General features: G+C 42.0%; 2 protein-coding genes across 3 annotated transcripts in view; both read left to right on the top strand.

Moving 5' to 3' along the window:
* Positions 1-26,717, top strand: part of LOC126086015 (myeloid cell surface antigen CD33-like) — a 55,627-nt gene that overhangs the window by 20,748 nt on the left and 8,162 nt on the right. The window contains exons 3-6 of one of the 2 annotated variants that reach the window (XM_049901973.1): positions 22,753-22,824; positions 22,893-23,276; positions 23,490-23,768; positions 24,412-24,565. In XM_049901973.1, the coding sequence (XP_049757930.1) occupies positions 22,753-22,824; positions 22,893-23,276; positions 23,490-23,768; positions 24,412-24,565 (889 nt within the window). The remainder of the gene's footprint in view (positions 1-22,752; positions 22,825-22,892; positions 23,277-23,489; positions 23,769-24,411; positions 24,566-26,717) is intronic. The other variant, XM_049901974.1, reaches the window with a different exon arrangement.
* LOC126086017 (myeloid cell surface antigen CD33-like) overlaps positions 22,429-26,717 on the top strand; it is a 48,108-nt gene continuing 43,819 nt past the window's right edge. The window contains exon 1 of the mRNA XM_049901978.1: positions 22,429-22,684. The gene's annotated coding sequence lies outside the window, so the exon portion shown is untranslated. The remainder of the gene's footprint in view (positions 22,685-26,717) is intronic.

Below are 26,717 nucleotides of genomic sequence, written 5' to 3'. Positions count from 1 at the left end.
CAGCCTAGAAAAACCCTATAGAGCAGTTATACTCTGTTACATTGGGGTTGCTGTGAGTCTAAATAGACTTGACAGCACTTAGCAGCAACAACATGATGCTGAACAGTTTTCAACAGAGCTTTCAGGTTAAATTGGACAAGGAAGAAAGGCCTGGTGATCTACACCTGAAAATCAGCCAATGAAAACCTTATGGATCACAGTGGTCTGATCTGAAACCAATCATAGGATGTTGTAAGAGCAGTTAACATTTTGTTCCATTGTGCATGGAGTTGCCGTGAGTTGGGTGCCAACTCAGTGTTAGCTAACAGCAGTAAAGTGGCAACACTGTAAAGTTTTGAGTACAGGGCCAGCAATCTCCCATGCATTCATCCAGCCCTTTATAAATATCTATCAGCTCCCATTTGCTAAACATTATTCTAGTGCTTGCATTGTATCTGTGGACAAATGTAAAATATCCCTGCTGTCAAAGGCTTACATTTAATGGGAAGGTGATATAAATAATGAACAAATAAATAGTGAAAATATACAGGAAATGTATATGCTATGGAGAGAAATGAAATGGCAGAATGGGAAGGAACGGTCCTGGGGGGTGAACAATGAACTTTGAACAAACTTCTGAGGGAAGCGAAAGAGCGTGATGTGAGAACAGAAGACATCATTAAGGACTCTAAGCAGAGGGAGCAGCAAGTGCTGAGGCTCTGAGGCAGGGGCATATCTGACATATTGGATAAGGACAGTGTGGCTGAAGGAGAGTTATGCATGGGTCAGAGCAGTGGTTAATGGCAGGTAGGAAATGAGATTTGAGACGCATGGAGACTGCAAATATTGCAGGATCTTTCAGACCACTGTCATCACTTATGTGTTTTGTGTGGAGTAGTGACAAGGGAATGAAATGGAATGCATAAACATCAATACCCTAGGCATTTGTGAGCTCAAATGGGCTGGTATTGGCCATTTTGAATCAGACAACCATATGAAGAGGAATGGCATCATGTTCATAATCAAAAAGAACATTTCAAGTTCTATCCAGAAGTACAACGCTGTCCATGATAGGCTAATATCCACAAAATCGCAAGGAAGACCAATTAACATGACTATTATTCAAATTTATACACCAACCACTAAGGCCAAAGATGAAGAAATCGAAGATTTTTACCAACTTCTGCATTCTGAAATTGATCAAACATGCAATCAAGATGCATTGATAATTACTGGTGATCAAAATGAGAAAGCTGGAAACAAAGAAGAAGGATTAGTAGTTGGAAAATATGGCCTTGGTGATAGAAACCATGCCAGAGATCACATGATAGGATTTTGCAGGACCAACGATTTATTCATCGAAGATACCTTTTTTCAACAACATAAATGGCAACCGTACACGTGAAATCAAATCCACTACCTCTGTGGAAAGAGACAATAGAAAAACTCAATATCATCAGTCAGAACAAGGCCAGGGGCCGACTGTGGAACAGACTATCAATCGCTCATATGCAAGTTCAAGTTGAAGCTGAAGAAAAGTAGAACAAGTCCATGAGAGCCCAAATATGACCTTGAGTATATCCCACCTGAATTTAGAGACCATCTCAAGAACAGATTTGACACACTGAACACTAATGACTGAAAACCACAGGAGTTGTGGCATGGCATCAAGGGCATTATACATGAAGAAAGCAAAGACAGGAAAGAAAGAAAAGACCAAAATGGATGTCAGAAGAGACTCTGAAAGCACAGCAGTGGTTAAGTAGGAATTCAGCTGCTAACCAAAAGATTGGCAGTTTGAACCCACCAGTTGCTCCTTGGAAACCCTATAGGGCAGTTCTACTCTGTACTGTAAGGTCACTCTGAGACAGAATAAACTCGACTGCAATGGGTATAGTCTCTGTTGAAACTATTCAAAATGCATTGTAGTGCAAAAGCAGCCATAGACAGTCTGCAAATTAATGTAGTTATTTTCAACAAGACTTTATTTATAAAAATAGACAACCCATGCCTTAGTTTGCTGATGCTCATTCTAGGTCATTCAGAATCTCACCTGTCAGATTTTAACCCATTAACCCCTCAAGCCATTCTCCAAGTACCCCATTCTAATGCATTCCCCGTTGTTTGCGTGCATCAGTGTCCTTCCTCCAGGAATGCCCATCACCATGTCATCATCTGGCTAATGCTTTTCTTTCAAAATGAGCTCAAAAATAGATGTCTGGTGGAGGGAAGCAAGAACTCCCAATCTTCCTTCTATATTATTATTATTATTAAAATAATAAAAATAGTTTATAATGGGTAAACAAAAGGTGGTATATATACACAATGGAATATTATGCAGCCATAAAGAGAAATGAAGTCTTGATGCATGTCGCAACATGGATGAACCTTGAAAACATTATGCTGAGTGAAATAAGTCAGTCACAATAGGACAAATACAGTATGATCTCACTTATATGAAATAAACAAACATATAGAAACCAAAGCTTGTCAGTGGTTACCGGATGTTAAGAGGGAGGGTGAAAGGGGAAATTTTTGTTTAGGGAGCAATGAATTTATGCTACTGGTGGTTGGATATTTTGGAAAAGAGTAGAGACAATGGTGGTAAAACGTGAAAAATGTAATCAACGTCATTGAATTGTAAATTTGGTAGCTGTACTGGAGAAAGTTTTGGTGTGCATATTTTCACCGCAATAAAGAAAAGCTTTAAGAAAAAAAGCAATTTAAGCAAATAGCAAAAAAATTCACCAGTAGCTGAGTAGTGTCTGGGGTCTTAAAAGCTTCTGAGTGGCTATCTAATATACTCCACTGGTCCCACCCCGTCTAGAGCAAGGAGAATGACGAAAACAAAAGACGTAACAGAAATATTAGTCCAAAGGAATAATGGACCACAATTACCACAATCTCCACCAGACTGAGTCTAGCACAATTAGATGGTGTCTGGCTACCATCACCAACTGCACTGAAAGGGATCACAACACAGGGTCCCAGACAGAGTTGGAGAAAAATGTAGAACAAAATTCTAACTCACGAAAAAGATCAGACTTACTGACCTGACTGAGACTGGAGAAACCCCAAGAGTATGGTCCCTCCCTGGGTACACTTTCAGCTCAGTAATGAAGTTGCTTCTGAGGTTCACCCTTCAGCCAAAGATTAGACAGGCCCATAAAACAAAACGAGACTAAATGGGCACACCAGCTCAGAAGCAAGGAAGAAAAGGCAGGAAGAGACGGGAAAGCTGGTAACGAGGGAACTCAGGGTTGAGAAAGGGAGACTGTTGACATGTTGTGAGGTCGGCAACCAATATCACAAAACAATATGTATATTAATTGTTTAATGAGAAACTAATTTGCCCTGTAAACTTTCATCTAAAGTACAATTAAAAAAAAAAATTCACCTCTAGCCTCCAAACCACAATAGATATAAGCCATGATGACATGCCTTCAGAAAGTTCCCCTGAAATAAAGAAATTGAAGTTTCTGGTGTGGTGTAAAAGTCCTCCGATACCCAAACCCACTCCCCAGACCCCTGGAGGAGTATAATAATGAATATTTGAGACAGGCTTCTATTTTCTGGTAATGGTGGTCTGGGCGATAAGAATCAAACCTACTAATGAAAACATTAAAAATTGATAATTAAAATTCCATTACAGGCTAGAAGAAATATATCCATTTTTCCCTGCTCCACCCCAGTAAACAAACCTAGGGCCCTGGGTGGCACAACTCTTAAGTGCCTGACTACTAGCTGTAAGGTTGGTGGTACAAACCCACTTGGGAGACAGCCTAGCGATCTGCCCCTGAAAGGTCACACCCCTGACAACCCTCTGCATACATGGTGTCACAATGAGTAAGAATTGACTTGGCAACAACTCACAACAACAGCAGCTAACTTAAAAGTTGATGGTTCAAACTCACCCAGTAGTACCGTGGAAGAAAGACCTGATGATCTGCTTCCATCAAGTTACAGCCAAGAAAACACTATGGTATTCAGGTCTACTCTGTAGCACTCATTCCCATGAGTCAGAATCGAATCAGTAGCAAAGGGTTTTTTGGGGGCGGGAGTTGTTTTTTATTTGTTTTCCCTTCTAAACACAACTATGAACCCTGGAAATAGTGTAAGAGACAACTGAAGGAGAATTCTGGAAAGTGGTAAGAAAATAGTGAGCTTGTTTGGGACCCCAGGAGTGGAGGAACAGCACAACAGCAGAGGATCTTGACTCCCCTACCCAGCAGAGGAAGGCCACCAGACCCACTGTTTCCCAACTCCTGACCTAGGAATAGAAAGCATGCGAATGAGCTCACTCCTCTCCCAGATTGAACAGGAGCCCCTCTAGCAACATCAGAGGAATTCAACATGGATCATTTGGGAGCTGCGCCAGAAATAAGGTGCCAGAGGAAGTACCTTCCTTCCTCACTGGACTGAAACTTCCGTTTTCCACCAAGAGATACTGGGGCAGGTGGGCAGAACCAGCAAGAGGGACAAAGGTACAGAAGTGGCTTAGTTCAGGAAGCCTCTTTGTCCCTGTGGGTATAAAAACACTCCTTTCCTGTCTAGAGATACTAGGGATGGAGGGCAGAACTGGAGGAAAAGATCCAAGTACAACCAAGAGCCCAGCCCAGGAAGTTTTTCATTCCCACAGGGCTCAGGACTCTCCTCCCTTGCTCAGAGACACTGGAACAGCCAGGGGTCACCAGTAGGGGGATCCTATCAAGACTCTCCCTCACCAGGAGACATCTAGTGGTCAGGTCTGGGAAATTCCTTCTGTGACCTCAGGCAGCATAGCCTGGGACTTGTGGAAGCCCCAGAAATGTCAGATAAACCAAGGAAACCAAAATAACACTGCCATTGGACCAAGACCTACATGTTAAACGTAAACAGAGTGACTGCCTACTAAAATAAAAGATGGGAGTAGGATCCAGAGTCTTCTAATATAACAGACAAAATGTCCAGGTACAATTGAAAATCACTCGTGCCGAACAAACAAAAAAACCAAGCAAGAAAATCACAACTTGAATGAGGAAAGACAATCAACTGACATCAAGACTAAAATAAACCGGATGTTGAAATTATCTGACAAGGATTTTAAAGCTGTAGTAGGCCCCAGGTGGCACAAACAGTTAAACACTTTAGCTTGTAACCAAGAGGTTTGTAGTTTGAATCCACTCAGAAGTGCCTTAGAAGAAAGGCCTGGTGATCTCCTTCTGAGAGGTCATAGCCCATTGAAAACACTATGGAGCACAGTTCTGCTCTGACACAAATGGGCCGCCGTGAGTCAGAACTGGTTTGGTCTTGTGTTTCTTTTGTTTTGTTTTTAATGTGCCAGCAGTGTTACCAGCACTTGGAATACATATGTCACTGAACAAAACAGAGCTCAGTGCTACCAACCCAGCTTATTTTCCAAGAGGGGGAGACATACTACAGAAAAACAACCAAGCATTGTAATAAATAAATTCAGAATATAAGGTTTTCAAAAGTGATAAAAAGAAAGAGCAGATTAAGGGAAATCAGGCCTACTGGGGGTGGAGGGGAGCATGCCCAGTATTAACAAGTGTGCCCAGAGTAGGCTTCATGGAGATGGTGAGATGTAAGCAAAGACTTAAGGAGACCAGGGAGTAAGCAAAGCAGGTATCTTAGGAAGAGCTGTCTGAGCAAAGACCCTAAGTTTCAAGGAAGATCCAGGAACAGCAAGAAGGTCACGTGATAGGAGTGGATTGGGTGAAGGAAGAATGATGAGGGAGGAAGGAACTCAGGGACCAGGTTGTGCAGAGCCTCGTGCCCACTTTAAGGAGTACGGCATCACTGTCAGTGAGATAATACCAAAGCATAATATCCTAGTTATCTAGTGCTGCTGTAACAGAAATACCACAAGTTGGTGGCTTTATTTAACAAACAGGAATTTATCTTCTAACAGCTTAAAATATAAAATAAAAGTGTTGCTTCAAGTCAATTCTGACTCATATGGACCCTATGGGACAGAGTAGAACTGCCCCATGGGGTTTCCCAGGCTACAGTCTTTAGAGATGCAGATCACCAGGTCTTTCTCCCATGGAGCCGCTAGTGGGTTGGGACCACAGTCCTTTTGGTTAGTTAGCAGCTGAGACTTAACTACTGTGCCACCAGGGCTCCTTATGTGTTCATTACCATAGAAAAAAGACTGGAAGGAAATTCACCCACATGTTCATTACTATGGGTGGCAGGATTTGTGGGTTTCAATTTAAGCAGCAGTATTTTATACAAGTGTCTAATATCTCTGACCCTCAGTTTTCTCCTTTGTCAAAGGTGAACACCAGTCACACACTGGTTTTCTGTGAGCGTGGAATGAAGCCAGGTATTTGAAGAAGCAGTACAGTCATGTCCCAAGGAGCTCTGGTGGTTCAATGGTTACATGCCCAGCTGCTAACCAAATGGTTGACAGTTCTAATCCACCAGCCGCTCCATGGCAGAAAGATGTGCCAGTCTGCTTCCATAAAGATTACAGCCTTGGAAACCATATGGGGCTGTTGTACTCCGTCCTATACTTTCCTATGAGTTGGAATCAATTCGACAGCAATGTGTTTGGGATTTGGTTACAGTCAATCCCCAATTCACATGCCCCTGCCTCCAGGCAGGAGTCTCACTTCTTCCTCTGGGCTCCAACAGCCTTGTCTTCCCCCTGTGTCAGGTCTGGTCATGCTGGGATGTGACGGGGTCTCTGACTCTTCCCACCCCTCCAGGGTGACAATGTTAACCTTTACCTAAGGCTTGTGCTACTGGAGGTTTCCTGGGTGGCACAAATGCTTTGTGCTCTACTACTAACTTGTTCTCCCATATGTCTGTCAGTTTGTCATACTGTGGGGGCTTGCATGTTGCAGTGATGCTGGAATCTATGCCAACGGTATTCAAATATCAGCAGGGTCACCCATGGCAGAGAGGTTTTAGCTGAGATTCCAGACTAAAACGGGCTGTGAAGAAGGGTCTGTGGCAAAACTGGATATCCATCTGCAAAAAAATGAGACAAGACCCATACTTCGCACCATGCACAAAAACTAACTCAAAATAGATCAAAGATGTAAATATAAAATCTAAAATGATAAAGATCATAGAAGAAAAAATAGGAACAATGCTAGGAGCCCTAATTCATGGCATAAACAGTATATAAAACATTACTGGGAATGCACAAACACCAGAAGAGAAACTAGATAAATGGGAGCTTCTAAAGATCAAACACCTATGCTCATCCAAAGGTTTCACCAAAAGAGTAAAAAGACTACCTACAGACTGGGAAAAAATTTTAGCTATGACATTTCTGATCAGCGCCTGATCTCTAAAATCTACATGACACTGCAAAAACTCAACAACAAAAAGACAAATAACCTAATTAAAAAATGGGCAAAGGATATGAACAGGCACTTCACTAAAGAAGACATTTAGGTAGCTAACAGATACGTGAGGAAATGCTCAGGATCATTAGCCATTAGAGAAATGCAAATCAAAACCACACTGAGATTCCATCTCACTCCAGCAAGGCTGGCATTAATCCAAAAAACACAAAATAATAAATATTGGAGAGGTTGTGGAGAGACTGGAACACTTACACACTGCTGGTGACAATGTAAAATGGTACAACCACTTTGGAAATTGATTTGGCACTCCTTTAAAAAGTAAGAAGTAGAACTACCATATGATCCAGCAATCCCACTCCTTGGAATATATCCTAGAGAAATAAGAGCCTTTACACAAACAGATATATGCACACCCATGTTCATTGCAGCACTGTTTACAATAGCGAAAAGATGGAAGCAGCTAAGATGCCTGTCAAGGGATAAATGGGCAAATAAATTATGGTATATTCACATAATGGAATACTGTGCATCAATAAAGAACAATGATGAATCCATGAAACATTTCATAACATGGAGGAATCTGGAAGGCATTACACTGAGTGAAATTAGTCAGTTGCAAAAGGACAAGTATTGTATGAGACCACTATTATAAGAACTCAAGAAATAGTTTAAACAGAGAAGAAAATATCCTTTGATGGTTACGAGAGTTGGGAGGGAGGGAGGGAAAGGGGTATTCACTAATTAGATAGTAGACAAGAACTATTTTAGGTGAAGGGAAAGGCAGCACACAATATAGGAGAGGTCAGCACAACTGGACTAAACCAAAAATAAAGAAGTTTCCTGAATAAACTGAACACTTTGAAGGCCAGAATAGCAAGGCCGGGTTTGGGGACCATGGTTTCAGTGGACATCTAGGTCAATCGGCATAATAAAATCTATTAAGAAAACATTCTGCATCCCACTTTGGAGAGTGAGTCTGGGGTCTTGAACACTAGCAAGCAGCCGTCTAAGATGCATCAATTGGTCTCAACCCACCTGGAGCAAAGGAGAATGAAGAATACCAAAGACACAAGGTAATTATGAGCCCAAGAGACAGAAAGAGCCACATAAACCAGAGACTACATCAGCCTGAGACAAAAAGAACTAGATGATGTCCAGCTACAGCTGATGACTGCCCTGACAGGGAACACAACAGAGAACTCCTGAGGGAGCAGGAGAGCAGTAGGATGCAGACCCTAAATTCTCGTAAAAAGACCAGACTTAATGGTCTGACTGAGACTAGAAGGACCCCAGAGGTCATGGTCCCCAGACCTTTTGTTAGCCCAAGACAGGAACCATTCCCAAAGCCAGCTCTTCAGACAGGGATTGGACTGGACGATAGGATAGAAGATGATACTGGTGAGGAGTGAGATTTTTGGATCAAGTAGACACATGAGACTATGTGGGCAGCTCCTGCCTAGAGGAGAGATGAGAAGGTAAAGGGAGTCAGGAGCTGGCTTAATGGACACAAAAATAGAGGGTGGAGAGAAGGAGTGTGCTGTCTCATTAGGGGGAGAGCAACTAGGAGTATAGAGCAAGGTGTATATAAATTTTTGTATGAGAGACTGACTTGATTTGTAAACTTTCACTTAAAGCACAATAAAAATGAAACAAAAAAAAAGGATCTGGCTGTCTATTTCTGAAAAGAATTAGCCAGTGAAAACCTTATGAATAGCAGCAGAACATTGTCTGTTGTACTGCCGGAAGATGAGCCCCTCAGGTTGTAAGGCACTCAAAAGACAACTGAGGAAGAGCCGCCTCCTCAAAGTAGAGCTGATCTTAATCATGTGGATGGAGTCGAGTTTTCAGGACCTTCATTTGCTGAGGTGGCGGGGCTCAAAATGAGAAGAAAGAACTGCAAACATCCATTAATAATTGGAGCTAGGAAAGCACAAAATATGAATCTAAGAAAATTGGAAAATAACAAAAATGAAATGGAATGCGTAAACATTAATATCCTAGGCATTAGAGAGCTCAAATGGACTGGTATTGGCCATTTCGAATCGGACAATCATATGGTCTACTATGTCAGGAATGACAACTTGAAGAGGAATGGGACTGCATTCACCGTCAAAACAAGAACATTTCAAGATTGATCCTGAAGTATAACCCCGTCAGTGATAGGACAATATCTATACGCCTACAAGAAAGACCAGTTAATACTATTATTATGCAAATTTGTGCACCAACTACTAAGGCCAAATATGAAGAAATTGAAGATTTTTACCAACTTCTGCAATCTGAATTGATTGAACATGCAGTAAGGATGCATTGATAATTACTGGTGATTAAAATGACAAAGTCAAAAACAAAGAAGGATTGGTAGTTGGAAAATATGGCCTTACTGGAAAAAATGATGCCATATATCTCATGATAGAATTTTGCAAGGCCAAAGACTTCTTTGCAAATACCTTTTTTCAACAACATAAATGGCAACTATACATATGGATCTTGCCAGGTGGGAAACACAGGAATCAATTCAACTACTTCTGTGGAAAGATTTGATGAAAAAGCTTAATATCATCATTCAGAACAAGGCCAGGGGGCGACTGTGGAACAGACTACCAATTGCTCTTATGCAAGTTCAAGTTGAAGCTGAAGAAAATTAGATCAAGTCCACAAGAGCCAAAGCATGACCTTGAGTATATCCTACCTGAATTTAGAGACCAACTCAGGTATAGATTCGACACATTGAACACCAATGACTGAAGACCAGAAGAGTTGTAGAATGACATCCAGGGCATCATACAGGAAGAAAGGAAGAGGTTGTTTAAAAGACAAGAAAGAAAAAAAGACCAAAATGGATGCCAGAAGACACACTGAAACTTGCTCTTGAATGTTGAGTAGCTAAAGCAAAAGGAAGAAATGATGAAGTAAACAGCTGAACAGAAGATTTCAAAGGGTAGCTTGAGAAGTCAAAGTAAAGTATTATAATGAAATGTGCAAAGACCTGGAGATAGAAAACCAAAATGGAAGAATACACTCAGCATTCCTCAAGCTCAAAAACTGAAGAAAAAAAATCAAGCTTCGAGTTGCAATGTTGAAGGATCCTACGGGGAAAATATTAAATGACACAGGAAACATCAAAGAGGATGGAAGGAATACACAGAGTCGTTATACCAAAAAGAATTGGTCTGTGTTCAAGCATTTCAGGAGGTAACACATGATCAGGATTCGATGGTGCTGAAGGAAGAAGTCCAAGCTGCACTGAAGGCATGGCAAAAAAACAAGGCTCCGGGAATTGATGGAATACCAGCTGAGATGTTTCAACAAATGGATGCAGAACTGGAAGCGCTCACTCATCTATGCCAAGGAATTTGGAAGACAGCTACCTGGCCAACCGACTGGAAGAGATTCATATTTATGCCTGTTCCCAAGAAAGGTGATCCCACTGAATGCAGAAAATATCAAACAATGTTGTTAATATCACATGCAACCAAAATTTTGCTGAAGATCATTCAAAAGCAGGCTGCAGCAGTACATGGACAGGAAACTACCGAGAATTCAAGCTGGATTCAGAAGAGGATGTGGAGCAAGAGATAGCATTGCTGATGTCAGATGGGTCCTGGCTGAAAACGGAAAACCAGAAAGATGTTTATCTGTGTTTTATTGACTATGCAAAGGCACTCGACTGTGTGGATCATAACAAATTATGGACAAAATTTCTAAGAATGGGAATTCCAGAACAATTAATTGTACTCGTGAGGAGCCTGTACATGGATTAAGAGGCAGTCGTTGAAACAGAACAAGGAGATACTGCATGGTTTAAAATCAGGAAAAGTGTGTGTCAGGGTTGTATCATTTCAGGATAGTTATTCAATCTGTATATAGTCCAGCTTCTCCAATTATTTGCTCAGCATAAAGATTGGATTTCCCACCCCCCACTTTTCTTCCCCCCAGCTCAGCCACTTCTGCTTTCTGCTTGGCCAGGTTTCTCCCTGCCCACACTAGCCAGCTCCTTGAGTGCCATTTGTTTGTTGCTGGAAGACACTCACCACCTCCCACTCCTTTCTCTAAAACACCTGGATCCGAGTGCTGTCTTTCCTTGAGACACTGTGAAGCACAGCTCCCCAGCCCACACTGCCAAGCTGGTGAGGTCCCTGGAACTTTTATGTTTGTTTGTTTTTTCCTTTGTTTTGTTTTATTTGTTTGTTTTCTTTTTCTTCTCAGGAATAGACAGCCCCTTCTTACCAGGCTGTACTGCTTATCTTGGGGGCCGCTTCCCCAGTCTGTGCAGCCGTGTAGGTAGGATCCTGGAGGCATTTCTTTTCTCTCTCTCTCTCTCTTTTCTTTTTTGTCTTTCTACACTTCTTGGTTTTTCATCTCTCTGTACTTACCTTCCTTTCCTGTCTCCTGAATACCTTGCACTGTGTGACATCTCTACCCCTTCTAGCCGGGCTGTACTGCACGACCTGGGAGCCACTGCCCTAGTCTTCATAGCTGCAGTGGTGGCATTCCCGGGGGCCTTTCTTTCTTTTCTAATTTGTATTTATTTGTTTTTCTTCTTCCATTTTTCTTTTTTTTTTTTTTCTTCATTTCTCAGAGTCTCATCTCTCCACTCCAATGGCAAGCTCCCTTAGCACTCTTTTTATTGTTTGTTTGTTTTTGGCTCCCATTTCTGTCACCTCTCCTCTTTCTGACACCCGTCTTAGTTCCACACGTCAGAATTTTTCCCTTCCTTCCTGCCTACCTGCACTTTGCTCTGAGCATCGCACATCTCAGCAGCATAGGCAGAGCCTACAGGGTTCCCGGCCCACCTCATTGACCCTAGTATGTGCCACAAACAACCCATCCCAGCCCCCCCATCATATAGATCTGCGCTGCTGCACCATAGCAGAGTGACAGGTCCTGCCCATTGGACAAGGAAGTGAAAAGTATTGTGCCCACAGATGAGCAAACAACAAAGAATGCACAGACCACCTGCTCAGACATAACCAAGGAAACAAAAGAGCAGGGAGAAAGAAACAAGTCTACAATCATTAAAGAAATAACTACTGAATGTCCCAAAGACAGCAGAAAATATCAAAACATATAAAAAACGGAACAGGATGGTTTCAGTAGGTGTCCAAAATAAAACACTAGATGACTTTCCAGTAGAAGAAAAAGCACTAGAACTACCTTATAAGGAATTCAAATCTTTAATACACAGAACAATCCAAGAGATGAAGCAAAAGGAGGAAAAAATAGACAAATTCATGGAAAAGGCAGACGAATTTGAGAAAGTACAGACAAAAAATGGAAGAATTCAGGAAAATAATACAGGAACAAAATGTCAAAATAAATTCATAACTAGAAATCGGACAAAAACAACAATTAGAAATCAAAAAGAGGAACAACAAGATTTCAGAAATGGACAGTGTCGTAGAAGGGCTGTCGTAGCAGGTTGGAAACGTTGGAAGACAGGATCAGTGAAATTCAAGACAAACACTTGGATACAACTCTGTTTGAGGAAAAATTAGAATAAAAGAAAGAAGAAAAAGCAGGAAACCCTGAGAATTAGGTGGGTTGCAATCAAAAGCAAAAATCTGCAAATGATCAGAATTCCAGAAGAGAAAAAGAAAACACAGAGAGGATCATTAAAGAATTGCTGGCAGAAAACTTTTCTAATATCATGAAAGATGAAAAGCTGACCATCTAAGAAGCTCAACAAACCCCATATAGGGTAGATACCAAAAGAAAATCACCGAGGTATATCATAATCACACTCACTAAAACCAAAGGCAAACAACGAGTCCTGAGAGCAGCTTCAAAAAAATGAAAAGTCACATACAGAGGAGAAACAATAAGACTAAACTCTGATTATTTGGCGGAAACCATATAGGCAGGAAGGCAATGGGGTAATATATATAAAACCTTGAAAGAAAAAAATTGCCAACAAAGAATGATATATCATGCAAAACTCTCATTTAAATATGATGGTGAAATTAGGGCATTTCCAGATAAACAGAAATTAAAGGAATATGTAAAAACCAAACCAAACTTTCAAGAATTATTAAAGAGAATCCTTCAGCCTGGGAACAAACAACATCAGATGGCAGCCTGAATCTAGGATGCAAGATTGTACATAACCATATACCATCCTAGGAAATGAAATCTCAAGGACTATCCAAAACCAAAAGAGTTACAATAGGGAAGCAGAGGTTAATCTGTAAGTGACAACAACACCAGAACAATAAAAAGGGAATAAATAGTGTAGGTATACAGCTTTCTAAGGGAGAGGAAGGCAAGATGATACCAGGTAACAATAGACACGTTCAAACCTGGGCAGATAAGGGTAAATTTCAAGACAACCACAAAGAAAGTTAATGAACCTACTCACCAAAGTAAAGAAGAGAAACATAAAGTCTTGGCAAAAACAAAAGAAATGAAAAAAACAAAAATCCACACACAAAAAGAATTCAGCACAGGAGAGTAAAAGGAACAAAGAAAATCTGAGCACCACAAAAAAAAGGCACTACAAAATGATAGCAATAAACTCATGCCTATCAATAATAACACTGAATGTAAACGACATAAATGCACCATAAAGAGACAGAGAGTGACAGAATTGATTTAAAAAACAAGATCCATCAATATGCCATCTACAAGAGACACACCTTAGAAACAAAGATGTCAATTTATTAAAAATCAAAGGATGGGAAAAAATATATCAAGCAAACAGCTACCAAAAACAAGCAGGAGGGGCAATACTAATCTCAGATAAAACAGACTTTAAAACAAAATCCACCATAAAGTGCAAAGAAGGGCATTATATAATGACTAAAGAGATAATTCACCGTGAAGACACAACCATAATAAATATCTATGCACCCAATAACGGGCTCCAAAATATAAAACAAGCTCTAACAGCACTGAAAAGAGAAACCGACAGTTCCACAACAATAGTACAAGACTTCAACACACCACTCTCAGTAAAGGACAGAACATCTAGAAAGAAACTCAACAAAGATACAGAAGATCCAAAGGCTACAATGAGCCAACTTGACCTCATACACATAGATAGAACACTTGACCCAACAACTGCAAAGTACACATTCTTTTCCAAAGCACATGGAATGTTCTCCAGAATAGACTGTATCTTTGGCCACAGAGCAACCCTCAAAACAATCCAGAATATTGAGATAATACAAAGTATTTTCTCTGACCACAACACTATCAAGGTAGAAATTACAACAGTAAAAACAAGGGGAAAAAAAACCAATTTCATGGAGACTGAATTACATCCTGCTTAAAAACCACTGGGTAATAGAAAAAATCAGAGATGGAATAAAAAAATTCCTAGAATCAAAAGAGAATAAAAACACATCATACCAAAACTTTTGGGACACAGCAAAGGCAGTGCTCAGAGGTCAGTTTATAGCAATAGATGCACACATCAAAAAGGAAGAAAGGGACAAAATCAAAACACGAACTATACAACTAGGATAGAAAGAGAACAGCAAAAGAAGCCCACAGCGACAAGAAGAAAGGAGATAATAAAGACTAGAGCAGAAGTAAATGAGAGAGAATAGAAAAACAACAATCAACAAAAGCAAACGCAGGTTCTTTGAAAGGATCAACAAAATTGACAAAACACTGGCCAAACTGACAAAAGAAAAACAGGAGAAGATGCAAATAACCCAAATAAGAAAAGAAATAGGGGACATTACAACAGACTCAACTGAAATAAAAAGGATCATAATAGAGTATTATGAAAAACTATATTCCAACAAACTTGAAAACCTATCAGAAATGGATAAATTTCTAGAAGCACACTACCTACCCAAACTAACACAAAATGATGTTGAAAATACGAACAGACCCATAACAAGAAAAGAGATTGAAAGGTAATTTTAAAAACTTCCAACCAATAAAAAGCCCTGGCCCAGATGGCTTCACTGGAGAATTTTACCAAACATTCAGAGAAGAGTTTATGCCAGTACTACTCAAATTATTTCAAAACACAGAAAAGGAAGTAACACTTCCAAATTCATTCTATGAAGCCAGCATAACCCTGGTACTAAAATCAGGCAAAGACACCACAAAAAAAGAAAATCACAAACCAATATTTTTCATAGAATATAGATGCAAAAATTCTTTTAAAAAATTCTGGCCAATAGAATTCAGCATCATATTTAAAAGAAAAAAAATCACAACCAAGTAGGGTTCATACTAGATATGCAAGGGTGGTTCAACATTACAAAATCAATCAACGTAATCCATCACATAAATAAAAGGAAAGTATCACATGATCATCTCAAAAAAAAAAAAGCAGAAAAACGGCATTCGACGCAGTCCAGCACCCATTCCTGATAAAAATTCACAATAAAACAGACATAGAAGGGAAATTTCTCAACATAATAAAGGGCACCTATGCAAAACCAACAGCCAACATCATTCTTAATGGAGAGAGGCTGAAAATATTACCCTTGAGAACAGGAACAAGACAAGGATGCCCTTTACCACCACTCCTCTTTAACATTGTGCTGAAAGTCCTAGCTAGGGCAATGAGGCAAGAAAAAGAAATAAAGGGCATCCAAATTGGTAACGAAGACGTTAAACTGTCCCTATTTGCGGATGATATGATACTATGCATAGAAAACCCAAAAGACTCCAAGAGAAAACTACTGGAACTAATAGAAATATTCAGCATATTAGCAGGATACAAGATAAACACACAAAAATCAGTTGGATTTCTATACAGCAATAAAGAGAACAATGAAAAGGAAATCAGGAAAACAATACCATGTATAATAGCCCCTAAAAAAATAAAATACTTAGGAAGAAATCTAACCAGGGATTAAAAGACCTGTACAAACAAAACTACACAACACTACTTCAAGAAAGCAAAAGAGATCTACATAAATGGAGAAATATGCCATGCTCATAGATATGTAGACTCAACATTGTGAAAATGACGATTCTACTTAAAGCAGTTTACAAATACAATGCAATCCTGATCCAATTTCCAACAACATTCTTTAAAGAGATGGAAAACTAATCATTAACTTTATATGGAAAGAGAAGAAGTCCTGGATAAGTAAAGCCCCATTGAAGAAGAATAAAGTAGGAGGACTTGCACTACCTGATCTCAGAACCTACTACAGCTGTGGTAGTCAAAACAGCCTGGTGCTGGTACAATGACAGATACATTGACCAATGGAACAGAATTGAGAACCCAGATGTAAATCCTTCCACCTATGGTCACCTGATCTTTGACAAGGCCCCAAAGTTCACCAAATGTTGAAAAGACAGTCTTTTTAACAAATGATGCTGGCAAAACTGGATGTCCATCTGCAAAAAAATGAAACACAGGGTCCATACCTCAAACCATATACAAAAACTAATTCAAAATGGATCAAAGACCTAAATATAAAGCCAAAAACTATAGAGTTCATAGAAGAAAAAATAGGATCAACGCTAGAAGCCCTAATACACGGCATTAACAGGATACAAACCATAACTAAGAACACAAAAACTTCAGAAGATAAACTAGATAACTAGGATCTTCTAAAAATTAAACACTTATGCTCATCAAAAGACTTCACTAAAGGAGTAAAAGGAGAACCTTCAGACTGGGGAAAAAAATTGGCTATTACAAATCAGACAAAGATCTAATCTCTAAAATCTACAAGAAAATCCGACACCTCTACAACAAAAAGACAAACAATCCAATTAAAAAATGGACAGAGAAAATGGACACTTCACCAAAGAAGACATTCAAGAGGCCAACAGACACATGAGGAAATGCCATTAGAGAAATGCAAATCAAAACCACAATGAGATACAATCTCACCCCAGCATTACTTGCACAAATCAATAAAACAGGAAATAACAAATGTTGGAGAGGCTGTAGGGAGATTGGAGCCCCTAAGCACTGCTGGTGGGAATGCATAATGATAAAACCATTTTTGGAAAACAATATAGCACTACCTTAGAAAGCTAGAAATAGAAATGTCATATGATCCAGCAATCCCACTCCTGGGAATATATACTAGAGAAATAAGAGTCATCACAGGAATAGACATATGCACACTCATGTTTATTGCAGCATTGTTTACAAAAGCAAAAAGATGGAAACAACCTAGATGCCCATCAACAGATGATGGATAAACAAACTATGGTACATACACACAATGGAGCACTTTACTCAACAATAAAGAACAATGATGAACCTGTGAAGCATCTCATAACATGGATGAATCTGGAGGGCATTATGCTGAGTGAAATAAGTCAATCACAAACGGGCAAATATTGTATGAGACCACAACTCTAAAAACTCATGAAAAGGTTTACACACAAAAAGAAACAATCTTTAATAGTTACGAGGGAGGGAAGGGGGGATGGAAAAACACTAAATAGACAATAGGTAAGTGGTTACCATGGTGAAGGGTAATATAGTACACAACACTGGGGAAGCCAACACAGTTTGCCCAAGGCAACGTCATGGAAGCTCCATAGACTCATTCTAACTCCCTCAGGGACCGAATAGTTGGACTGAGGGCTGTGGGGTCCATGGTCTTGTGGAATATCTAGCTCAATTGGCATAACATAGTTTAGAAAGGAAGTGTTCTACATTTTACTTTGGTGAGTAGCGTCTGGGGTCTTAAAAGCATGTGAGCGGCCATCTAAGATATTCCACTAGTCTCACCCCTTTGGGAGCAAGGGAGAGTGAAGAAAACTAAAGATACAAGGGAAAGATTGGTCCAAAGGACTAATGGATCACATCTACCACAGCCTCCACCAGACTGAGTCCAATACAACAAGATGGTTCCTGGCTACCACCACTGGCTGCTCTGACAGGGATTGCAACAGAGGGTCACAGACAGAGCTGGAGAAAGATTAGAACAGAATTCTAACTCACAAAAGAAGTCCAGACTTGGTGGCCTGACAGAGACTGGAGAAACCCTGAGAGTACGGCCCCCAGACACCCTTTTGGCTCAGTGATGAAGTCACTCCTAAGGTTCACCCTTCAGCCAAAGATTAGACGGGCCCATAAAAAAAAAAAAGACTAAAGGGGTGCAACAGCCCAGGGGCAAGGACTAGAAGGCAGGAGGGGACAGGAAAGCTGGTAATAGGGAACCCAATATTGAGAAGTAACAGTGTTGACATGTCATGGGGTTGTTAACCAATGCCATAAAACAATACGTGTAGTAACTGTTTAATGAGAAATTAGTTTGTTCTGTAAACCTTCATCTAAAGTACAATAAAATAGAAGAGAGAAAATTTAAAAAAAGGAATAAAAAGGTGAATTGTGTTGGGCAAATCTGCTTCAAAAGACCTCTTCAAAGTGTTAAAAAGCAAAGATAACACCTCGAAGACTAAGTTCGCCTGACCCAAGCCACGGTATTTTCAATCACCTCATGCAAGTGAAAGCTGGAAAATGAATAAGGAAGACCGAAGAATTGATGCCTTTAAATTGTGATGCTGGTGAAGAATACTGAATATACTATGGACTGCCGAAAGGATGAACAAAAATGCCTTGGAAGAAGTTCAGCCAGAATGCTCCTTAGAAGCAAGGGTTGTTAAGACTATGTCTCACATACTTTGGCATGTTAACAGAAGGGATCAGTCCCAGGAGAAAAACAGCATACTTGGTAAAGTAGAGGATCAGTGAAAAAGAGCAAGACCATCAATGAGATGGAGCGACACAATGGCTGCAACACTGGGCTCACTCACAGCAAGAATTGTGAAGGTGGGGTGCAGAACAGGTAGCGTTTCGTTCTGTTGCACGTACGGTCACTATGAGTTGAAACTGACTCAATGGCACCTAATAACAACAACTAACCTGTTGTTGTTATTAGGTGTCATTGAGTCGACCCCTTGTGTTACAGAGTACCCCGGCTCTATAGGGATCTCTTGGCTGTAATCTTGATGAGAGCGCGTGGCCAGGCCTTCTTCAACTGTTCCATTGGGAGTGTTCAAGCCACCAATCTTTTGATTGGTGTATGAGTTGGAATCAGGTTTGTGTTTTTTCGTTTTCTTGGTTTGAGAGCTTAACTATTGTACTACTACAGCTCCTATAGTTGTCACAGGAGTTGTTGTTGTTGTGTGCCATCAAGTCAATTCTGACTCATAGAGACCCTATAAGCAGAGTAGAACTGTGCCATAGGGTTTCCAAGTCTATAATCTTCACAGGAGCTGATATCCAGGTATTTCTTCCATGGAGCTGCAGGTGGGATTGAACCAGACCTTTGCACTTATCAGCTGAGCATTTAACTGTTGTGCCACCAGGGCTCCAAAAGGTTGAAAAATCGGTGTGCACTCTAAGTAACAGTTTCATGATGTACATTCAGATAATCACACATATTATCATGAATTTTAAACATCCAAATTTTCATATTCATTCCATTCCTTTACATGTTGTTGTTGTTGTTGGGTGCTGGCAGGTCGATTCTGACTATAGTGACCTCACAGAACAGAGTAGAACTGCCCCATAAGGACTCCTAGGTTGTAATCTTTAGAGGAGCAGATTGCCAGGTCTTTTCTCCCATGTAGCCACTGCTGCATTTGAACGGCAGTCCTTTCAGTTAGCAGGTGAGCACTTAACCATTGCACAACTAGCCTGTTAATTTCTAATTTCACTTCTTCTGCCTCAAACTCTGGAAACCCCGGTGGCACAGTGGTTAAAAGCTACGGCTGCTAACCAAATATCAGCAGTTCGAATCCACCAGGAGATCCTTGGAAACCCTGTGGGGCAGTTCTACTCTGTCCTTGATTCCTCGAGTCAGGAGTTGTTGCATTACATCCCACTTTAACTAACGCCAACCTGTGTATCAAACTAGTCCAGGGATATCTCAGCTTCCGTTCTCTGGTCAGTTCAGACCCCAGCTGCTTCCACACAGCCCTTTCTCTCACCCGGGTAGGTCAGTGGGTGCCGGCCTCAAGTCAGGGAGTTTCTATGACTCCCTCAGCTCCAGAACAACCGCAAGTTCCTCTGGTTGCCACACTTCCCTTTCCTCCGGCCATCTCAGAGTGACCCCATCTAGGGTTTGTCAAGTGCCCACTGTGGGCCAGACAAGGTCTTCTCTGAGCTTTTTCCTTGGGTGAACACTTTTGATGACCCCCACAAGCACAGACATCATTAGCCCCATTTAACAGCTGAAGAATGTGAGCCGCCGTCTAAGATACAACTCTTGTTCTTTACTCATCAGAGCAAAAGAGAAAGAAGGAAACCAAAGTCTCAGAGAAGAAGCTAGTCAACAGGGCTAACAGCCTACACAAACCATGAAAAACCCACCGCCGTCGAGTTGATTCCGAATTATAGCACCCCTATAGGGCAGAGTAGAACTGCCCCATAGAGCTTCCAAGGAGCTCCTGACAGATTCGAACTGCCAATTTTTTGGTTAGCAGCCGTAGCACTTAACCACTACACCACCAGAGTTTCCAACAGCCTACCCAAGCCACTGCCTTATATACCCTGAGACTAGAAGAACTAGATGGTTCCTGGCTACCTGGACCAACTGCTTCGTTAAGGGCCACACTAGATGGACCCTGCTAGATAGGGAGAAAAAAGTGAAACAGAACTCAATTTCTTAAAAGCCCACCCTTACTCCACCAGTTGAGACTGGGGGACTCCCTGAGACTATCACCCACCCTGAGATATTCTTTGAATCTTGAACTGAAGCCATCTCCTGAGGTCACCTTTGAGCAAAATAACAGGTTGGTACACAAAACTATATTACCCATGAATTCAGTGCTCCCTTAAAAAACCACCTATATGAGACCAAAAGGTCAACGATTACTCCAAAGCAAAGATGAGAAGATAAGGCGGCAGGGAAACTAGAGGACTGGAAATGGAAGAGCCAGAACCCAAAGAGAATGTCGACATGTTGTGAAAAATGTAACTACTGTCACTGAATAATTTGTATAGAAACTGTCAGATGGGAACCTAATTTGCTATGTAAACTTTCACCAATAAAATATAATTTAAAAAAAAATGGCTGAGGACACTGTGCCACAGAGTGTAAGCCCCTCTCTGCCTAAAACAGCACAGTGAACATTAGGGAGTCAGGCTCAAGTTCCAGCAACCTGCCTTCAGAGCCCCCACCCCTGACCTCCTCACTGGTCCACCAGCAAAGCCCACCTCCTGATGAGGAAGTTCCAGCGCAGTGTCTACCACCAAGAGCTTCTCTCTGAGGGCAGGACTTAGAATGGCCACTTGGGACCTGCCCTGGAGACACAACAAGACATCCACATCTTAGTCTGCAGAGAATGCTCACCTCCATCTCTGCACTAGATTGTCCCACAGACTGAGGGACATTCAGTATTACAGTTCCTCTCTGTGACCTGGTGACAGAGTCGATAATCGCTCAGCTGCTAACCAAAAGGTCAGTGGTTCAAACCCACCAGCAGCTCCATGGGAGAAAGGACCCAGAGATCTTCCGTAAAATGGTTACTACCTTGGAAACCCTATGTGGCAGTTCTACTCTGTCACATGGAGTTCCTATGTATTAGAACTGACTCTATGGCAATGGGTTCGTATGTTACCAGTGAGATGCCTGGGTAACGAAGTGGTTTTTGCTTGAGTATTAACGTATTCGTTGGTAGTTCGAACTCACTCAGAGACGCCATGGAAGAAAGGCCCGGCAATCTGCTCTAGTAAAAATTGTTATTGTTGTTCGGTTCTGTTGTGTAAATTCCAACTCATAGCCACCCTATAGGACAGAGTAGAACTGCCCCAAAGGATTTCTTGGCTGTAATCTTTAAAGGAGCAGGTCTCTAGGTGTTTCTCCCTAGGAGTCGATGGATGAATTCAAACCACCAACCTTTCGGTTCGCAGCTGGGGGCTAAATCATTTCACCACCAGGGCTCCATTCCTAGAAAATTCTATGGAGGAGTTGTACTCTGTAACACATGGGTTGCTGTGAGTCAGAATCGACTGGATGACAACAGGTTTGTTTTGTTTTGATTAATGTGACCAGTATTGTGACTCCATGTATGCAGAATAGAACGGTCATAGCCTCCTCTTTGACTCTGTTGCCCAGCAAGTAGTAGAAGATGCTCATGTTGTGGTTGTTGGATTCATTCATTCAGTCAGTCAGTCAGCCAGCCAGTCGGCGGTACCTCCCTCATTCCAGGGACACTTCCCCATCTTGCATGCCACATGGTTCTTCCTCAGGCCCCTCCTGAGTCCCACGCCTGGCAGGACTGGCCCTCCTGAGCATCTACAAGCTGTAACCCACAGAGCCTGGTCAGCCAGCGCCTGCTTTCCTGGAGTGAACAGTGGTGTGTGAGGTGAAGTCCACAGACAGAGAGCCAGGAGCTGGGGGTAGGATCTTCCTCTGCTGTGTGTGACCCCATTGGGACTCCATCTAGAAAGTAGAAGTGGTTTCCCTCCGGGCTCTGACAGCGTGTGGTGTGAGGTTCTAATTCTGCGGTTAGTCACTTTTCTGACCTCGTCCCTGAGCTTCCTGTTGGGGCTCCTTTTCAGTCCTCCTACACCAGGGCCCCGTGCTCCTGACTCCAAAGATGCTGCTGCTGCTGTTGCCCCTGCTGTGGACAGGTGAGTGGCCAAGGGGATGGGGCAGTGGTGCTGGGGCTGGACCTGTGGCTGACTCTTGTTTCCTACAGGGTCCCTTGCTCAAGATAATGAATTCCGATTGCAAATGAACGAGTCAGTGACAGTGCAAGAGGGTCTGTGCATCCTCGTGCCCTGCTCCTTCTTCTACCCCCGGCAGGGCTGGATTGACTCTGACCCAGCTCAAGGCTACTGGTTCCGGAGTGAGTCCAATTACTTCTCCGACGCTCCAGTTGCCACAAACGACGCAGGCAGAAAAGTGCGAGAGGAGACCAAGGGCCGATTCCACCTCGTTGGAGACCCCCGAGATTATAACTGCTCCCTGGACATCAGAGATGCCAGGATGGCAGACAAGGGATCATACTTCTTTAGGATCGTCAGAGGATCTTACGTGTTATATAATTTCAATCATTACCAGCTCTATGTGCACGTGACAGGTAAGGATTGGGGTCAGGGAGAGGCCACAGGGGAGGAGGGTGGTTCCTAGGACAGGGTTGGGGTAGGACCCCCTCCTCCTCATCGTGGGAGGGAATGAGGGGAACAGGATGCTGGGGCTGGCTGGGGATGAGTCAGCCTGACTGAGACAGAAGCTGCTTTAGGGAACGCCTAGGGATTCCAATTCCAGGGCCTTGGTTTCTCTCTCTCCCCAGCCCTGACACAGACACCCAACATCCACATTCAGGGGACCCTCGAATCTGGCCACCCCACAAGTATAACTTGTAAGGTGCCATGGGCCTGTAAGAGGGGGATGCCTCCCACCTTCTTCTGGATTGGGGTCGCTGTCACGTCCCTGGGCTCCAAGACTTCCAACTCCTCAGAGCTCACATTCATCCCAGAGCCACATCACCATGGCACGAACCTCACCTGCCGAGTGACCTTCCCTGGAGCAGGTGTGGCCACGGAGAGTACCATCCAGCTCAATGTGTCCCGTGAGTGCTGGGTAGGGACACCTGGGTCCCTGAGGGCAGTGTGTGTTGAGGGAAGTGGGGCAGAGACTGAGATGCTTGGTTCTGGGTCCTGGAAAAGGGGCTGGTGAGGAAGAGGACACTAGACTCCACCTCCTTCCTATTTCTCAAGCTTCTGTGAGAAAAGGGCCAACACCCATCTTCCTGTCACTGAAAAGAGAACAGTTACAGTCTAGCAATGCATAACATCCATTCGGGCAGCTTTCAACTGAATGTATGTCCGTGGACCCCTAAGGTTATAATATAGTTCAGAAATATGTGTAGTTTACCTTTCTATGCCTAAAAACCATTAGAGAAACACTTCCCAATACACTAAAACATCTTTAACATAATAATACAGTAATAATAATAATAATGTTTTGGTGAGAGTTGCAAAGTAACACCCATTTATTACTATGAACCATTGAATATACATCAAATTTTTAATATGATAGGATTTATGGGGGTTGGTTCATAACTACTGGTTGTACATAAGTCAGATGTTACTAAACCCAGGGACTGCCTGTATGTAATATGGTGTTCACACAGCATCCAAATCATATAACTTCTTTATCACAGAACATACATGGACGTTAAGCAACACATAACTGTATTTCTGTCTGTCCAGATGCTCCACAGAACCTGACCATCAGCATATTCTGGGAGAATAACACAAGTAGGGAGCAACTGCTCCTCTCTGGGGCTGTGATGGATGGGAGGTCTCTGTTCCTCAGAGCAGAGCTGGGGTCTCACAATTCAGGAGGGAGGAGGTCTCAGACCAGGTATGGGGACAGCAGAGGTGGGAAACCCCTCACTCCACTCATCAGCCTGCAACTGGCTTCCCTTCACCCTGACCTTGCTATCACCAAGATTGTCCATGAACTTCTCCTTACTAAGCCTAATGGGTAGCTGTCACCAGTGTCAGGGCTCTGTCCCCATCCCAAACCCTGCCCTCATGCTTCTCCGGATCTGGGCCCTAATTAGCCCCTCAGTTTGGTTTTTGTTTGTGTTGGTTTTTCTTAAAATGTTTTACTGCGGTAAAAATACATATAACAATACATTTGCCAATTGTACAATCCCATGATACTGGTTTTGTTCTTCATGTTGTGCAACTCTCACCACTATCATTTCCAAATAATTCCACCACCATTAACAGGGACTCAGTGCCCCCTAAGCTAAGACTTCCCCTTTTCCCCTCCTTATAATGTGACCACACATTCCTCCTTTCCACCCCAAATTTCCCAGGTCCACTCAACCAGCTCCCATCCCTTTCTGTCTTCTCATCTCGCCTCTGGACAGGGGTTGCCCCCATTTAGTCTCGTGTGTCTTCTTGAACTAAGAAGCACTCTCTTCGCGAATATCATTTTATATCTTATAGTCCAGTCTATTCTCTGCCTGAAGACTTGGCTTCGGGAATGGTTTTAGTTCTGGGTTAACAGAGAGTCTGGGGGCCATGTCTTCTGGGGTTCCTCCAGTCTCAGTCAGACCATTGAGTCTGGTCTTTTCACCAGAATTTGAGGTCTGCACCCCACTTTTCTCCTGCTCTGTCAGGGACCTTCTCTTGTGTTTCCTGTGAGGGCGGTCATTGATGGTAGCCGGGCGCCATCCAGTTCTTCTGGTCTCAGGCTGATGGAGTCTATGGTTCATGTGACCTCTTTTGCCTCTTGGGTACTATTTTCCTGATGTCTTTGGTGTTCTTCGTTCTCCTTTGCTCCACGTGGGTTGGGAACAATTGATGCATCTTAGCTGGCCACTCACTAGCTTTTAAGACCCCACATGACACTCACCAAAATGGGATGCAGAACATTTTCTTAATAAACTTTGTTATGCCAGTTGATCTAGATGTCCCCTGAAACCATGGTCCCCAGAACCCTGACCCTGCTACACTGTCCCTCGAAGTGTTTGGTTGAGTTCAGGAAACTTTTTAGCCTTTGGTTTAGTCCAGTGGTGCTGACTTCCCCTACATTGTGTGTTGCCTTTCCCTTCACCCAAGATAATTCTTGTCTGCTATCCAGTTTTCCCTCTTCTTCCCTCCCCACCCTTATAACCATCAAATAATATTTTTTTCTGAGCTTAAACTTTTTCTTGAGTTCTTATAATAGTGGTCTCATACAAAATTTGTCCTTTCGTGACTGACTAATTTCACTGGGAATAATGCCTTCCAGATTCATCCATGTTATGGGATGTTTCATGGATTCATTGTTGTTCTTTATGGTTCCATAGTATTCTACTATGTGAATATACCATAATTTGTTTATCCACTCATCAGTTGATGAGCACCTTGGTTGTTTCCATCTTTTTGCTGTTGTAAACGGTGCTGCAATGAACATGGGTGTGCAGATATCTATTAGTGTGAGGGCTCTGATTTCTCTAGGATATATTCCAAAGAGTGCAATTGCTGGATTGTATGGTAGTTTTGTTTCTAGCTTTTTAAAGGAAGTGCCAAATCGATTTCCAAAGTGGTTGTACCATTTTACATTGCCACCAGCAGTGTATAAGTGTTCTAGTCTCTCCACAACCTCTCCAACATTTAGTATTTTGTGTTTTCTGGATTAATACTCACCTTGTTGGGTTGAGATAGTATCTCATTGTGGTTTTGATTTGCATTTCTTTAATGGCTAATGATCATGAGCATTTCCTCATGTATGTGTTAGCTGCCTGGATGTCTTCTGTGAAGTGCCTGTTCATATGCTTTGCCCATTTTTTAATTGGGTTATTTGTCTAGTTGTTGTCGAGGTTTTGCAGCATCTTGTAGATTTTAGAGATTAGACACTGACTGGATTTGTCGTAGCCAAAAAATTTTTCCCAGTCCATAGGTTGTCTTTTTACTCTTTTGGTGATGTCTTTGGATGAGCATAAGTGTTTGATTTTTAGGAGCTCCCAGTTATCTTGTTTGTCTTCTGGCATTTGTGCATTGTTAGTAATGTCTTGTAT

The sequence above is a fragment of the Elephas maximus genome, chromosome 11 (genome assembly GCF_024166365.1).
Source record: "Elephas maximus indicus isolate mEleMax1 chromosome 11, mEleMax1 primary haplotype, whole genome shotgun sequence".
Taxonomy (NCBI): domain Eukaryota; kingdom Metazoa; phylum Chordata; class Mammalia; order Proboscidea; family Elephantidae; genus Elephas; species Elephas maximus.
The sequence above is the reverse complement of the archived record's forward strand: the minus strand, read 5'-3'. Positions and strand labels throughout refer to the sequence as shown.